The following is a 15,046-nucleotide window of genomic DNA, read 5'->3' as shown; positions in this document are numbered from 1 at the left end:
TTTTTAATTGTGCTTTGGTTTTGTTTTGAGACAGGCTATCACTCTATAACCCAGGCTATATCCTCACAGTGGCTAGGAGCTCATTGTGTAGGTCAGGCTGGCCTCAAAATCATGACAATCCTCCTCCCTCAGACTCCCACGTTCAGGATTACAATAAGCCACCATACCCAGCTAACTTTTAAATTCTTTCTTTCTTTCTTTCTTTCTTTCTTTCTTTCTTTCTTTCTTTCTTTTTCTTTCTTTCTTTCATTTGTGTATGTGTATGTATGTATGTGTATGTGTATATATAATGTGTGTGAGGTGTAGGCTTACATGCCACTGCACATGTATGAACCACTCCTTCAAGTGTGGGTTCCAGGGATCAAACTCTAGTCATCAGGCTTGGTGGCAAGTGCTTTTACCTGCTGAGCCATCTCATGGCACCCCAGCTAACTTTCTTATTGCTTATTGTGTTTGGGTTTTATTGAGATTCTTGGATTGGTGGGTTTATTGTTTTTATCCAATTAGAAAACATTTTCTGAACAATTAAAACTTTTTAAATTAATTAATTATAGAAGAGTGTGTCTGAGCCCCTGGAACTAGAGCTACGGATGGTTGGCAGCCACCCTATAGATGCTGGGAACTGAACCCAGGACTTCTGCAAGAGCAGCCAGTGTTCTTAACCACTGAACCATCTCTCCAGCCCCATTAGGAAGCATTTCTTGCCACTGCCTCTTCAAACTTTGTTTCTGCTCTACACTCCTTCCCTCCTGTGACTCCTGTGACATGCAGTCAGGCCACCTGAAGCCCAGAGTCCCCTCTCTTCTTTTTCCTTCTTCCAAAAAAGTCCTTCGTATTCAGTTTGGCTCCTTCCTGTTCCCTTCAAGTTCACTGGTCTTTTTTTCTGCAGTTAATCGCCATTAATCCCCTCTACCACATTCTTCATCTCAGACATGGTAATTTTCACTTCTAGGATTCTAATTTAGGTCTTTGTAATGTCTTTGGTGTTTCTACTTATGCCCTTAAACACATGGAGCTCAGCCGCAATAATTGTCTTAAGTCGCTGTGTGCTGATTCCAACATCTGTACTGGTTATGGAGTTTCAATTAATTGATTTTTCTCATTACGGGACTTATTTTCTTGGTGGTAATGTCCATTGAGTGCTGAATTTTTTAAGTTTCTATAAATATTCACGAGCTTTGTTGTCAGAGTATTACTTAGAGATGTAGTTTAGGCTGAGGATGTAGTTCAATTAAAAACATTTTTTTTACTACCTGTGTGTGGGGGGGGTGGGTAGGCAGATGTGCATTCCATAGTACTCATGTGGAGGTCAGAGAACGACAACTTTAGAACTCAATTTTATCCTTCTACCATGTGGTCCTGGGGTCAAACTTGGGTCATCAGGCTTGGCAGCAAGTGGCCTTACCCACTGAGCCAACTCCTGGTCTATTGCTCAGTTTGTAGATGTTGCCTAACACACAGAAGGCCCTGAGTTCAATCCCCAACACTGCCTGCACTGCCCAGAGTTTTCCTTACCCGGATGGATGCTTGACAGATCTATGGTCCATCTCTGCACAGCTCCCATCTCTCCAGCCCCTGCTCTGTGCTGGCCATCTGGGATTTTTGGGTCAGTGCACTTTTCCCTTTAAAAAAAATTATTTATTTATTGGGAGGGAGGGAGTGCTTAGCCAGTCCGTAGTTTTTTAGCTCCTTCTCCCACTTTATTCCCATAGTTCTTTGGCTAGCCCTCCATCTCCCCCTCTCCTCTAACTTTCCCCTTTTTACATTTCTCCCTTAGTAACGCCGGCCCATTATTTTTTACTTTGTGTGTATGAGTGTATTGCCTGCGTGTACGTAATTGCACCTGTGCCATGCAATGCCTGCGGAGGTCAGAAGAGGGCGTTGGATTCACCTGGAACTGGAGTTATGAACGGTTGTTAGCAGCCATATGAGTGTTGAGAATTGAACCCAGGTCCTCTGCAACAGTAGCCAGTGCTCTTAACCACTGAGCCATCCCTCCAGCCCCCCATCCTTTTTTTTAAGTGATTACCCAAAAGCCAGGTGTGATGGTACACACCTTTATTCCAGTACTTGGAGACAGAGGCAGGAGGAGCTCTGTGAAATTGAGGCCAGCCTGGTCTACATAGCAAATCCCAGGCCAGCTGGGGCTAACAGGGAGATGTCAGAGAGAGAGAGAGAGAGAGAGAGAGAGAGAGAGAGAGAGAGAGCCCAATAGTCTTGACTTATACAGGTGAGGACTGGGCCTTCTCTCTAGAAAGATTTGAAATGTGTCCAAGGAGCCATGTAGTCAGGAGCTGAACTGCCTCTAAGAGCCAAGTATGGCCACCAGCCATCAGGAGAATGCAGCCTCTATTCTGTGACCACAAAAAAGTTCATGAGCTTGAGGGAGGACCTGAGCTCCAGAAAGTTGTCCCAGATGACCCAGGGATTTCAAACCCACAACCTCGAGCAGAGACCAAGCTCAGCCATGTCCAGAGTTCCAAACCATGGAAGTTGAACAATAGCAAATGTGGGTCTTCAAGGTACTATGTATGGTCATTTGCTGCATAACAAAAAACACAAATATGTTTACCACCACCCAGAGAGGACTGGGCCAAATTTATTCATGAAAGCATTTTCCATTATATTTTTTTAAGATTAAATCTTTTTAAAAAATATTTTATTTATTATTTTTATTTTATGTGTATGTGGTATTGCCTGCATGTAGGTAAGTACATCCATGTCATGCAGTGCCCATGGAGGTCAGAAGGATGCATCAGATCCGACTGGAGTTATGGACAGTTGTTAGCTGCCGTGTGGGTGCTGGGATTTGAACCCGGGTCTCCTGCAAGAACAACCAGTGTTCTTAACCGCCAAGCCATCTCTCCAGCCCCAAGATTTATTTTATTTTTAATTGTGTATGTTGGGGGGGTGCACATGAGTGCAGGTGCTCAGGGAGTCTGGAAGAGGACTGTCAGATCCTCCTCTGGAGTTGCAGTTCTAGGCAGTTAGTTGGGAGCCATCCAATGTGAGTGCTGAGAACTGAATTCAGGCCCTCTGCAAGAGCAGCATATGCAATCTTAACCTAAGAGCGGTAAGCACTCTTAATTGCCGAGCCATCCCTCCAGGCCCAACATCCTTATTAATCTAGCAAAATCTCAACGAAGACTCACCTGAGGACCAGCATGATGCTATGGGACACTTCCGCCAACCTCCAAGATGGTTTTCAGACACTTAAATTATGTCTTGGTTGAAGGAGGCTAGATTTCTGATAGACAACAGATCTGGGGCTTGAAGAGGTGATTTGGTGGCTAAAGTGCTCGCTGAGCAAGCTTGAGGACCCCCTTTAGATCCCCAGAACCCACGAAAGTGCTGGGTGGATACAATTGCCTGCCTACAAGTCTAGCCTTGGAAGACAGAAATAAGATCTCCAGAGCAAGCTAGCTACATGACTAGCCATATCTGCAGGTTCTGGTTTTGATTGAGAGACCCTGCCTCAGTGAATAAGGTGGAAGAGCAATAGATGATGATTCCCAACATCTGTCAAGGGCCTCCACATGCATGAATACCCACACACATGCACATCACATATACCCCCAAATGGGGGACAAAACCCAGATCTGTTGGCTGAGAGTTCAGCTCAGCGATGTTGTTCATCTTTGTTTTCCCTGTCTTGACTCTAGATCAGTCATTTCCCTAAAAAAACCTGTGGTTCCTTTTATTGGAAAATGGTATTTCAAATCCAAAATCTGGGTGCGGGAAAAGCTTGTTTCTAGTAGGGTGTCCCTGTTTGCAAGGCCTCAGCTGCAGAGGGAGGCAGGGTGTGTACATATGTATATGCACTCCTCCATGTGGAGGCATCTTAGTCATTCTGTGCATTTCCATGTGTGTGCACGGCATGAACACGCTCTTGCAGTGATGACTCTGGCTCTGGCAGCTCAGGGTGGATTCAACCTTCCTGTTTTGCTTGTAGCTTCCCTTCTTGGACAGCCACAAACCTGCCTCTCATCAGGTTTATGTTTATGTCCTTTTTTGTTCAACTCTAATATGCATATAAAGAACTTCAATAACTTCATCTGTAACTCCATGAGAAACACCTTTGCTTACCACAGCACAGGGTTTATGTCTAATTTCTTTTGTCTTCAGACTTACAGTTTTTAAAATGCAATTTGCCGAGTTGTTTATGCCAGCTACCCACCCCTATAACTTCACTGAGGTCATAGCATACAGTAAGTAGTTTTCCCTTTCCCGTGCTTTTGCTTTCTGTGATTCAAGTTACCCGTGACTAATGGCAATCTGAAAATACTGAGTGGAGAAACTCCATAGATAAGCAGCTCGTATGTTTTCTGTTGCATGCTGCTCTGAGTGGTATGAGGAAATTTCATACTATCTTGCTAAGTCTAGGATATGAATCATGCCTTGGCCCAGTGTCCACACTGTATATGCTACCTACCTGGCATTATCAGGGCTTGGTGACTCAGGATCACCCAATGCAGATAATCTTCCTGAAGAAGCATCAGAAAGTCACTAGTAACCTAATGCTATGTCACAATGCCCACGCCATTCGCCCCACTTCATCTTATCACGTGCCATGTCATCCCAAGAATGACAATGCAATTCAATATTCTGAGAGAGCGTGACTACATTAACATAACTTTCATTACAAAGTGTTGTTATAGGCCAGGCATGGTGCTGCACGCCTTTAATCCTAGTACTTGGGAGGCAGAGGCAGGTGGATCTCTGTGAGTTCAAGGCCAGCCTGGTCTACATAGTGAGTTCCAGGACAGCTGGGGCTACAGGGAGACCCTGTCTCAAAAAGACCAAAAAAATAACAATAAAAAACCCCCAAAATGTTGTTATAGTTATGAGTTATTTTGCGTTTTTTCTTGGCCTAATGTAGAAGTTGAACTTTATCATAGGTATGTACAGGAAAAATACAGTCTCTGCAGGATTTGGCACAAGCTGAAGTTTCAGGCATCCACTGAGGCTCATGGCATGGATCCCCTGCAGATGAGGGAGGACCACTGAGCAGCAGTAGTATAGTTAGATCATTGGTCATCACCTGCTTTCTGTCTTGGGATTCTCTGGCATCCTGGTGGACTCTTCTGTTTTTAGTCAGTGTCCGCCCATGTTCTGCGATGTGCAGTCGTTTGGGTGTTGACCAATGCATTGTCACACATCCACCATCCAGGACCACAGAGGCAGCCCATCAGCATCAGTGTGACCTGTGCTCAGTGACTTTCCTTTCCCAGCCTTTCAAAATGCTGACCTAATTTATGTCTGAATAGCTTGTGGAGGAGAGAGAGGGAGGGAGTGGGGAGGGAGGGAGGGAGAGAGAGAGAGAAACTATGCCTGCACATGGAGGTCAGAGGTCAACCTCAGGTATCATTCCTGAGGAGCATCCCACTTTGTTTTCTGAGACACTGTCTCTCATTGTGACCCAGGGCTCACTGATTTGGCTAGGCCAGCTGCCCAGCAAGCTCCATGGACCTGCCTGTCTCTGCTTCCCCAGCACTGGAATTACAGGCACATGCCTGTGTGCCTGGCTTTCTACGTGGGTGCTGGGAATCAAACTTGGGTCCTCATGCTTGCATAGCAAGCATTTTACCAACTGAGCTGTTTCCCCAGCACTACCCCCCAGGGCCTGGCTTTTGATAGCAACATTTGAAATCCATATGTAGGGGCTGGAGAGATGGCTCAGCAGTTCCGAGCACTGGCTGTTTTTGCAGAGGACCCAGGTTTGGTCCCCAGCACCCATATGGTGGCTAACAACTGTAACTCCAGTTCCAGGAGATCCAGTGCTCTCTTCTGCCCTCAACAGGCATTGCCCACACAGGTGCACTTGCATACAGGAAAAACACTGACAGAAAATAAAAATAAATTTAAAAGGAGAATGTTCAGGAATGTTAGGAAATGCTACCCTCTGTGGTTGCTTGTATCAGTGATGGGGCCTATGGGGGCCTTTCCTTATGAGGGAGGAAGTAGGTCAGAGAACATGTGACAGGGGGGTGCTCTGCTGTTTGTGGAACACGTGTTAGCAGGATGGATCCTGCAGTTGACTGTCACTGGGAAGACAGCATGTCACTGCGAAGAATCGTCTGTCTTTAGGCCAAAAAATGTCCTCAGTTGGATGTGATGGTACATGCCTACTAAAACTTGATGATGGCATGAAGACCAAGAGTTTAGGGTCATCCTTGGCTACATAGCAAGTTTGAGGTCAGCCTGGCCTACATGAGATTTTGTGTAAAAAAAACTGCCTTCAGCAGAGAAATTTCAGGAACATATCTTGGTTCACATGCTGCTTCCAAAGTGTTTTATATTTTACTGAGAATACTGAAACAACACGGAACTTTTACATTTGGAGAGGGGGGGAAGAAGAGAGAGAGAATGTGTGTGTATGTGTGTTTTGCTAGGAATTGAATCCAGGGCACAAATGCTAAGCAAGTGCTCTACTGAGCTACAACCCCAGCCCCAGAAGTAACTTTTGTTTTTGTCATGTACATGTGTGTGTTGTGTGTGCACATCTGCACCTGTGTGTGTATTCACATGTATGTGTGTATGTGTGTGTGTGTGTGTGTGTGTGTGTATGCATGTGGAGGTCAGACATTGATATCAGGTGTCTTCCTTGATCCCTCTTCACTTTATATATTGAGGTAGGATCTCTCACTTGAACTCAGAGCTTCTGGTTTCGGCTAATCTAGGCATGCAGCTTGTTTCAGGGATCCCTGTGTCCACTGCTCGTGAATGGGGATTACAGGTGTGCTGCCACACTCTCCTGGTATTTATGTGGGATGCTGGGACTCCATTGCCCTAGCCCCATAAATAATTGTTTTTCTTTATAGAAAAACACACGACCATAATCCCAACACCCAAACGAGTTCTGTCTAGAGAGTTGCCTTCCCTGCCCCTGCCTGAATTTTTACATAGCTGTAGACTTTTTACGGATTGTAGTATAAACCTTTTTCCTTGATGCTCTCCAGTCTTTATAATGCTATTTCATGACCTGTAACAGTTTCATCAAGGGAGTCTTTGTTGTTCGCTGAACCATCCTGTCTGCTGTCTGCAACTTCTCCATGAGTAACTTCTTTTTCTTTTGTTGGTTTATTTCCCTGGGATCTCTTCCCCAGGGTAGGACTTTTCAGCCAAAGATAGGAATGCGTTATAGTTCTGCAGCATTTCCCATAAATCACTACAAGCTTCGTTGCTCTTTGAGCCGGGGTCTCGCCATGTTGTCCAGGCTGGTCTGGAAACCCTAAACTCAAGCCACCCTCATCCCTCAGCCTCCAGAGTAGCTGCATAGCTGACACCACGTGCCACACCCAGCTCTGTCCTTTTTTCCTTGTACACTGATCTGTGTTTCATTCACTTGAAACCATTTGAAGATGTGGTCAGACATCTAATGCCCCAACTGGTCCTTAATAATTTCATCAATGGATCATAGTTTGAAAAGGGTGATTTTTTTTCCCCTGATTCATTTTTCCCCTACTGTTCTCCCCAGACTCCCCATTTTCCTCCTTCTCCAGACTTCTGAGTAGAAGTGTCCCCAAAGTCTCTGTCCTCAGAAACTCATCTTTTATTTACTTTTCTGTGAAGGCCACATCTGCACGTGGATCCAGGACCATATTGTGTGCAGATGCTGGGGTGCTGCCAGATAATTGATGTAAGGAATTGAGACTTTTTAAATCTTTTTTTTTTTAAACCTGGGCACAAAGGATTTTCTCAAAGTTAAAAAAAGCATAAAGATTGTGGGGTTGTGTTTCCAACTCTAACATTTCCTGTGGAGCTCATAGTAACCTTGCTTAAAACTTTAGGCTGTGAGGAACAGAAATCAGGGGAGGTGAAGGACTTGGAGGTAAAACTGCCTATTCGTGACCTATCTAGAAAAATATGCAGACAGGAGGGCAGAATAAGAAAAGCACTCAATCCCAGGGACCTGGTTGCCTTAGCCAGATCACTTCTGGAATCTGTAGTTCCCTTGTGGGTTTTTATTTTAAGAAGAGAGTAGTTTTAAAGTCATGTGTGCCCTCCTAGCTCTTGATAAAGCCCTGTCCCCTTTGGAAGAGCGGCCCAAATGAGATAGCAGTTAAAAGATCATTATCTTCAGCATTACACACTTTGTTAAGGAAGGAGATGGAGGAGGCCATCCTCGCTCTTATATCTAGATCCAGAGCTCAGGGGAGCTGCCTCAGAGCAAAAAGCTGGGGTTTGTTCACTTCGGTCTCTGCATAAACTCACTCTCTGTTCAGCAAGGACAAGCAGGAAAGTCCTGGTCACAGACCTCAGCCCCTCAGCGAGGCTGCGGGTGGGGGAAGGCTGATGTTTGCTGCTGTCCCTGAGAGAGTTGGTCTCCCCAGCTAGAGGAGGGAGCTGTAGGGGCCCCTGCTGGACCAGGCTGCTCACAGGGCTAAACATGGGTGCTCTAGACCAGAGCAGAAGTGGGTGGCAATTGGAGGTCCACGTGGGAGCTGAGAACCTGCTGTCCAGAGGCCCAGATGGATTCTTGGGGCAGATGGAGGGTCTCAGGAGTCCAGGGAGTTAGGCCAAGGGTAAAGTCAGATGTCCCCACACTTGAGTGCCCTCTGGATGTAACTGCTCTGTGCTGATAATACCCATCTACCTCTCCCTTACTGCTGGTTGACTTTACCTTCATCTGCTTCCTGCTCAGGCTTCTGAAGCTGCACTAGAGGTGGATCTTAGAAAGGCTTTGCAGGCTGCAGGGAGTAAACATGTTTTAGACTCAGTCTCTTGGTCCTGGACTGCTCCAGCTAGAGGCAGACTGGGCATGTCTGAGGTCCTGTGTTCTGTGAGAGTCCCAGCTTGATACTGTTAAAGAAGAAAGGGGCTGGGGAGATGGCCCACTGGGTAAAGTGCTTGCTATGTAAGCATGATGACCAGAGTTTGGATCTCCAGCATCCACATAAAAAAACTAAGGTAGAGAGCCATAAGAAAAGACACCTGATGTTGTCCTCTGACCTCCACTCGTGCATAACACACACACACACACACACACACACACAGACACACACACACAGAGAGAGAGAGAGACTGAGAGAGACTGAGAGAGACTTTATTCAGGACCATTGAAGTAGGTTTGGGACTACAGTGAGATTTTGTAGTGGGGAAGAGGTTAGGTTCAGTTTTAAATAAAGCATAACAAATGGGATTTTATAGCTAAGGACTAGGATGGCTGGTCAGTAGATCAAGCATTACTAAGTGGAAACTTGGGGTTAGGGGAATTCTGGTTAAATTCACTGGACAGGACTTTGCTGAAGACAGCCCAGAGTGAGCAGATGTCACCCAGGGTCTGTGGAGAGCGAGGAACATGATTAGAAATCCAGAGTGGTCAGATATCAAGGACGTGGCTTCTTAGTAAACTGACTAAGCAGGGCTGGTGGCTAACACGGGATTTTACAGGGAAGCACAGATGGGCCCAGGACAGGGCTCAGAAGCCAAATTAAGTTTGGTCAAGCAGAGAGCCTTGGGCTCAGTAACCAAGGGCTCAAGGCCAAGGGAGTCTCTTTTCACTTTCTAGGTCAATGCTGAAAGATTACAGAGAAGGCACCCCCTTAGTAACAGAACATGTGCTTGGCATGCGCAAAGCCCTGGGTTCCACCCCTAATACCACAAAAGTATAAATGAATAAATAAATACATAAATAAATAGATAAATAAATGCCCTTTTTTTTTTGTTTGAACCTGAAATACCAATTCTGATACTAGTAAGTGCATTATACACTCAACAGATTAGTTCTTTTGTTCTGTTTTGCTTTTAGGGCTCTTATGCCCCCCCCCAAAAGAAAAGAGTTAATGCCTTCTGTGTCCTTGTTAGGATTTACGTCCTGACTCATCTTGAGACAGTGATTCAATAACTTCACTCTATCCCTAGCATGGAGGCGAATATCCTCTTCCCAACTTGGGTCTCCTCACTTAAGATAAAAAGACTTTAATTCAGACTTCAGAAGTTGCCTTGTGGCTGGGGGCATAGCTCAATGGTAGAGTATGTTCTTAGCATGCAGGAGGTTTTGGGTTCAACGCCCAGCACATGAGAGTTGCCTTGAAGCCATGAACACACCAGGGCTGTCCCTGTGAGTTACCACTGACTTTTGACTATGTCCCTGTGGTGTTTTTTCCCTTCTTTCCTACACACAGCACAGGGCTGGGCCTGCATGGAGACTCTTGTTAAATTCTACTAAACTGACTGACTGACTGATCTAGGCCAAGGATCCTCTGGGAAGGAAAATATTGTCAGGGTGATTAGGCCAGGGTCCTCACATCCAAGGCCATAGGAATAAGGGGTTGTGGGGCTTCCTGGGTGGGAATGGGGTGATCTTGGGAGCCCAGTGAGCCAACATGGGGGCCAGTTTTGATGTACTCCCCCAGACCTCTTGGATCTGACCTCTTCAGCTCCCTGTGACTGACGGGGTGCCACCTCTGCTGCTCTGGGCATTGGGAGTGAACATGTAACACAGCAGAAACCTACTGCGTCCTGTCAATGACTCGTCAGTACTTTTTCAATGTTTATTTTTGAATTTCTTCTCAGTACAAAATCACCTGTAGAATTGAATGCCCTTTAAGGAAATGTTCTGGAGGGCCTGGAGAGATGGCTCAGCAGCTAAGAGTACTGGCTGCTCTTGCAGAGGAACTGGATTTTGTTCCCCATGCCTATATGGTAGCTAACAACTGTCCTTAACTCCAGTGCCAAGGGGATCTGACGCCATCTCCTGGCCTTTGTGGGCATTGCATGCATGTGGTATACTTGCATACATGCAGGCAAGACACTCCTACACAGAAAAGAAAAGTAAATAAATCTTTAAAAAGAAGACAGCGAGGAGTGGTGGGGTGTAGTGGTGGCACAGGCCTTCAATCCCAATATCTGGGAGGTAGAGGTATGGATCTCTGTGAGATTGAGCCCATGAGGGCAGTGTGGTCTACACAGCAAGTTCCAGGCCAGCTGGGGCTACAGGGAAACCTCGAATCAAAAAGACCAAAAGGAAAAAAAAAAAAAAAAGAAAAGAAAAAAATGGGGACTGGAGAAATGGCTCAGTGGTTAGGAGCACTGGCCACTCTAGCAGAGGACCCGAGTTCAGTTCCCAGCACCCACATGGCAGCTAACAACCATCTGTAACTCCAGTTCCAGTGGCTCCAACACCCTTTTCTGCCCTCCATAGTCACTGCACAACATGGGTGCACTTATATGCATGCAGGCAATATACCAATACATATAAAATAAAAATACTAAATATTTTAAAAAGAAAATGGCAATGCTCTGAGAAGCCACACTGCCACCATGAATTGCTCAGTGTTCTGGATTTTTCCACATCTCTGCTCTACAACTTACTCTCTTTTTTCCCCCTCCCTTTCTTCTCTGTTCAGAAGTTGGAAGGAGTCACCAAGCTCCGGACTGTTCGAGAAGCCCCATCCGAGTGTGTCTGCCCCCCAGGTAAGTGTCAGTTGGTTATTTGCTGGATCCTGACTTGTCTAAGCCATCTTTCTCTCCGTTGTGTGGATGCAACTGCTCAGTCAAGAACAGGTCTAGGGGTTCAGGCTGTGGCCCTCTGGGGACTGTGCTGGGAGCTGTCTTCCGTGGCCTCATCTGGCAGGCTCATTGGTCAGAGACTGCAGCCAGATGAGCTGATGTGGTTTGCTCAGCAGCATTGGTCAGGGAGCTCAGGTAGTGTTAGTGCTGCCTTCAGATAAAGGCTTAGTGATAAGAAAGCAGCCGCCCCGCTTTAGATGGAGAAGTAGAATGAGCCAATGGAGCCTCAAGTATGATGTCACTGTGTGGGCAGAGCTTTGTCTCAGGCACAGGGAGGGGAGGATCTGGTCAATCTGGAGGGTTTTTTGTTTTTGTTTTTGTTTCTTGTTGGAAACAGGAAGGGGCCAGGAAAGTCAATGATCAGCTGTCTGTTTTCCTGGAATAGACCAGGAGGGATGTGAATAAAACCAAGACTTGTGAGCTCTTCATTCTTTGGCTCAAATCTAGATGCATACCAGGTCTTCCAGCCATGCCCTGGAAGACACGGACATGATTGAGAGCTGTGGTGTGTAGTTTCTTCCCTGGGTCTTTTCAGGGTTAGAGTGACCTTTACAAAGGATGGCATGTGGTACCGGAGAGGGAGGGGCTCATACAAGTGTTTCAGACTTCCCAACGTGCTGGACAGATGGCTTCCCTTTATTTCTGATTTTGGGGGGTGTACATGTTCATGTATGTGTGCAACACAAGTATGTGTACAGCACAGATATGTGTACATGCAGGTATGTGTACACACATGCACGTGCATATGGAGGCCAAGAGGTTGATGGTGGATGTCTTTCTCAGTCACTGTCTATCTTACTTTTAGAGACGGTTTCTCACTGAATTGGGGCTGGGCTGGGCTGGCCAGAAGGGAGATCTGTGGCTTTACTTCCCCAACACTAGGATTACGATGAGTGCCAACACACCCAGCTTTTTCCATAGGATCTGAACTCAAGTCCTCTTGTTTGTGTGGCTAACACTTTCCTGAAAGCCATCTCTTCAGCCCCAAGAGGTGACTTTTGTACCTGATAGGGAGATGGTGAGAGCTGGCTGTGTTCCCTGTTACACCTCTCAGGAGCCCAGCATCCTGCGTTTCTCCAGACCACCTCAGCACACCCAGAAACCAAGCTCTCTGTTAACATCTCAAGGTCGGGAGTGTCCTCTGCAAAGGTGGATCTGATGGTGGGAAATCCACTCTCTGGATCCAGTGGGAGATTTAATGGTTGAGCCTGAGCTAGCCTTTAGTAGATACTCTAAGATTTTAAAGAGGAGAAAGGATGTAACCAGTTGTGCCATCATTCACAGACCAGAAGTCAGAGATTATAATTGAGTGGGGGGAAATTCAGACTTATATATGGATTTTTGGATGGTCTATAGAATGGGAGTGACCCCTCCTCTCTTCCCTCTTTCTTTCTGAGTGCTGTGTTGGATGTGCCATCACTGCTCCATCTCCACGAACTCTGATCTGTAGATTAACCTGGGGTTCAGCCCACTATGGATAGAAAGTATTCTGTTAGTATTTCCTAACAACTGCATTGTAACAACCATTTACATATTATAAGTACTCTAGAGATGATTCAAATAATCAGGAGCTTGTGTATAGCATATGCAAATGGAATGCAAATGCAATTCTATTTTATATAAGGGACTTGACTATCTGTGGACTTTGGTACCCTGTGTGGGAATAGGAAGGCCTTGAAACAATCTCCCTTGAATACTAAGGGATGCTTATATGTCCGTGTGATTTATGTGAATAAATGTGTGTGTGTTTTAAATTTTTGTTATTGTGTGTGTGTGTGTGTGTGTGTGTGTGTGTGCATGAGTACACATGCAGGTGCCTGCAGAGGCCAGAGAAGGCGTCAGATCCCCTAGAGCTGCAGTTACAGGCCATTATGAGCTACCCAATGTGGGTGCTAGGAACCAAACCCAGGTCCTTTGCATGAGCACCAAGCACTCTTAATGACTGAGCCATCTCTCCAGCCCTTATAGGTGTGTTTGTAAATTAGGGGTCACAGCCATTCACAAGATATTATAGGTTAGCACTTTGCAACTGGCCTTTTGAATTTCTGAGCTGTATAAATTAGAATAAAAAACTTCAGAGTGAAAGTTTGGCTATTTGTACGTGTGTTCTGGGTGGTAATATGAAGTGGGTTTCTTACTATGATTGCTGAGGGAATGTTTGAGTCCCAAACACAGAGATAGAAGGAGGGAGGAGGAGGAGGAGATGTGAGGGGCTATGGAATAAATGAGAACCTGGCCAGGTCTTGGAGGGGGTACTCCCTAGTGGTGAAGGTATTAATCAGGAGATGATAACTACATGGGGGTGGGCCCTGAGGCTTATTTGGGGTGATGGAGAAAGTACAGTGAAAGCCGGTGACTCAGAAGCAGCCAGTTCCCCGCCTTACCTTGGGGCAGGATCTCTCTTGCCCTCTCTGGCCCTGAACCAATGAGCAATGTCCCAAGACAGTCTTGGGGAGGACCACAGGGCTGAAGGGTTTGAACAGATTTGAGAGCAGCATTCATTTGTCAGAGGCAGCAAGTGCTAGGTTTTCTATGTTAGATGTAGTGGTTAGTATAACAAGTCTATCTTTGACAGACAAAGAATTGTGCTCTGTTCTCCTTCCCTCCATTCCCTCCCTTCCCTCCCTCCCTCTCTCCCTCCCTTCCCTCCCTCCTTCTCTCTCTCTCTCTCCCCCCTCTTTATCCCTCTCTCTCTCCCTCCCTTCCCTCCCTCCTTCCTTCCTTCCTTCCACCTCCTCCTCCTCCTCCTCCTTCTCCTCCTCCTCCTCCTCCTCTTCCTCCTCCTATTACTATTACTACTACTACTACTACTACTACTACTAATAATAATAATAATAATAAAGGTACAATAGAATAATTGAGCAAATATTCCTGCCTTGATATAAACAAATCTATCTATTCTTACCAGAATCACTCTTCAAAGTATTTTGTAGTTAACTTTACAAGGAAAACATTAGATGTTAAAAAACTTTTTCAGAACCAATTGAGAAATTTCCCCCAAAATGACTTGTTATTAAAATATTACCTTCATTATGTGGATTCTATTGGTGAGCATAGTTTGGATGTGAATCAACTATAATATCAAATACTGAGCATCAGAATGAGGTACATTCAGCCTCTGTCATAGTCTATGCTGGATATGAGGCAATTGCACATCAGGAGTACAGGCTACAGTGGCTGGTCTCTGCAGGCACAGGACCCAGAGCAGAAAAATGAGGGAGCAGTGTAGTTAAGTGTGGTATGCTCACATCCCAAATTCATCAATCATGTCTCCTTTTATTTGTCCTGGAAGAATGTCTGAGAAGATGCAGAGAGAGCAGGGGTGTTCATTGCCTGGGAACTTCTGTGCAGAAAGGACTCATATCCCTAAGGAAACAGCACATGATGTTTTGTCTACAAAGAAAGAAAAAAGAAAGAAAGAAAGAAACTTTGTCTACAAAGGGTAAAATTTTGAATCTTCTGTATCTTATCCTCTAAACACTTCTACTTACCAACAATGGCGTTACTGCTAAACGACCTGATTTCCACAACT

At 45.6% G+C, this 15,046-nt stretch overlaps 1 protein-coding gene across 1 annotated transcript in view; it reads left to right on the top strand.

The window, feature by feature from the left end:
* Window positions 1–15,046, top strand: part of Col23a1 (collagen type XXIII alpha 1 chain) — a gene marked incomplete at its 5' end in the record, with an annotated part of 364,233 nt that overhangs the window by 23,193 nt on the left and 325,994 nt on the right. Inside the window, one exon of the mRNA XM_008833774.2 lies at window positions 11,352–11,418. Within this exon, the coding sequence (XP_008831996.1) occupies window positions 11,352–11,418 (67 nt within the window). The remainder of the gene's footprint in view (window positions 1–11,351; window positions 11,419–15,046) is intronic.

The sequence above is a fragment of the Nannospalax galili genome, unplaced genomic scaffold, assembly GCF_000622305.1.
Source record: "Nannospalax galili isolate Female #2095 unplaced genomic scaffold, S.galili_v1.0 scaffold1877, whole genome shotgun sequence".
Taxonomy (NCBI): Eukaryota; Metazoa; Chordata; class Mammalia; order Rodentia; family Spalacidae; genus Nannospalax; species Nannospalax galili.
Note: the sequence above shows the minus strand (reverse complement) of the source record. Positions and strands in the feature narration are given on the sequence as shown.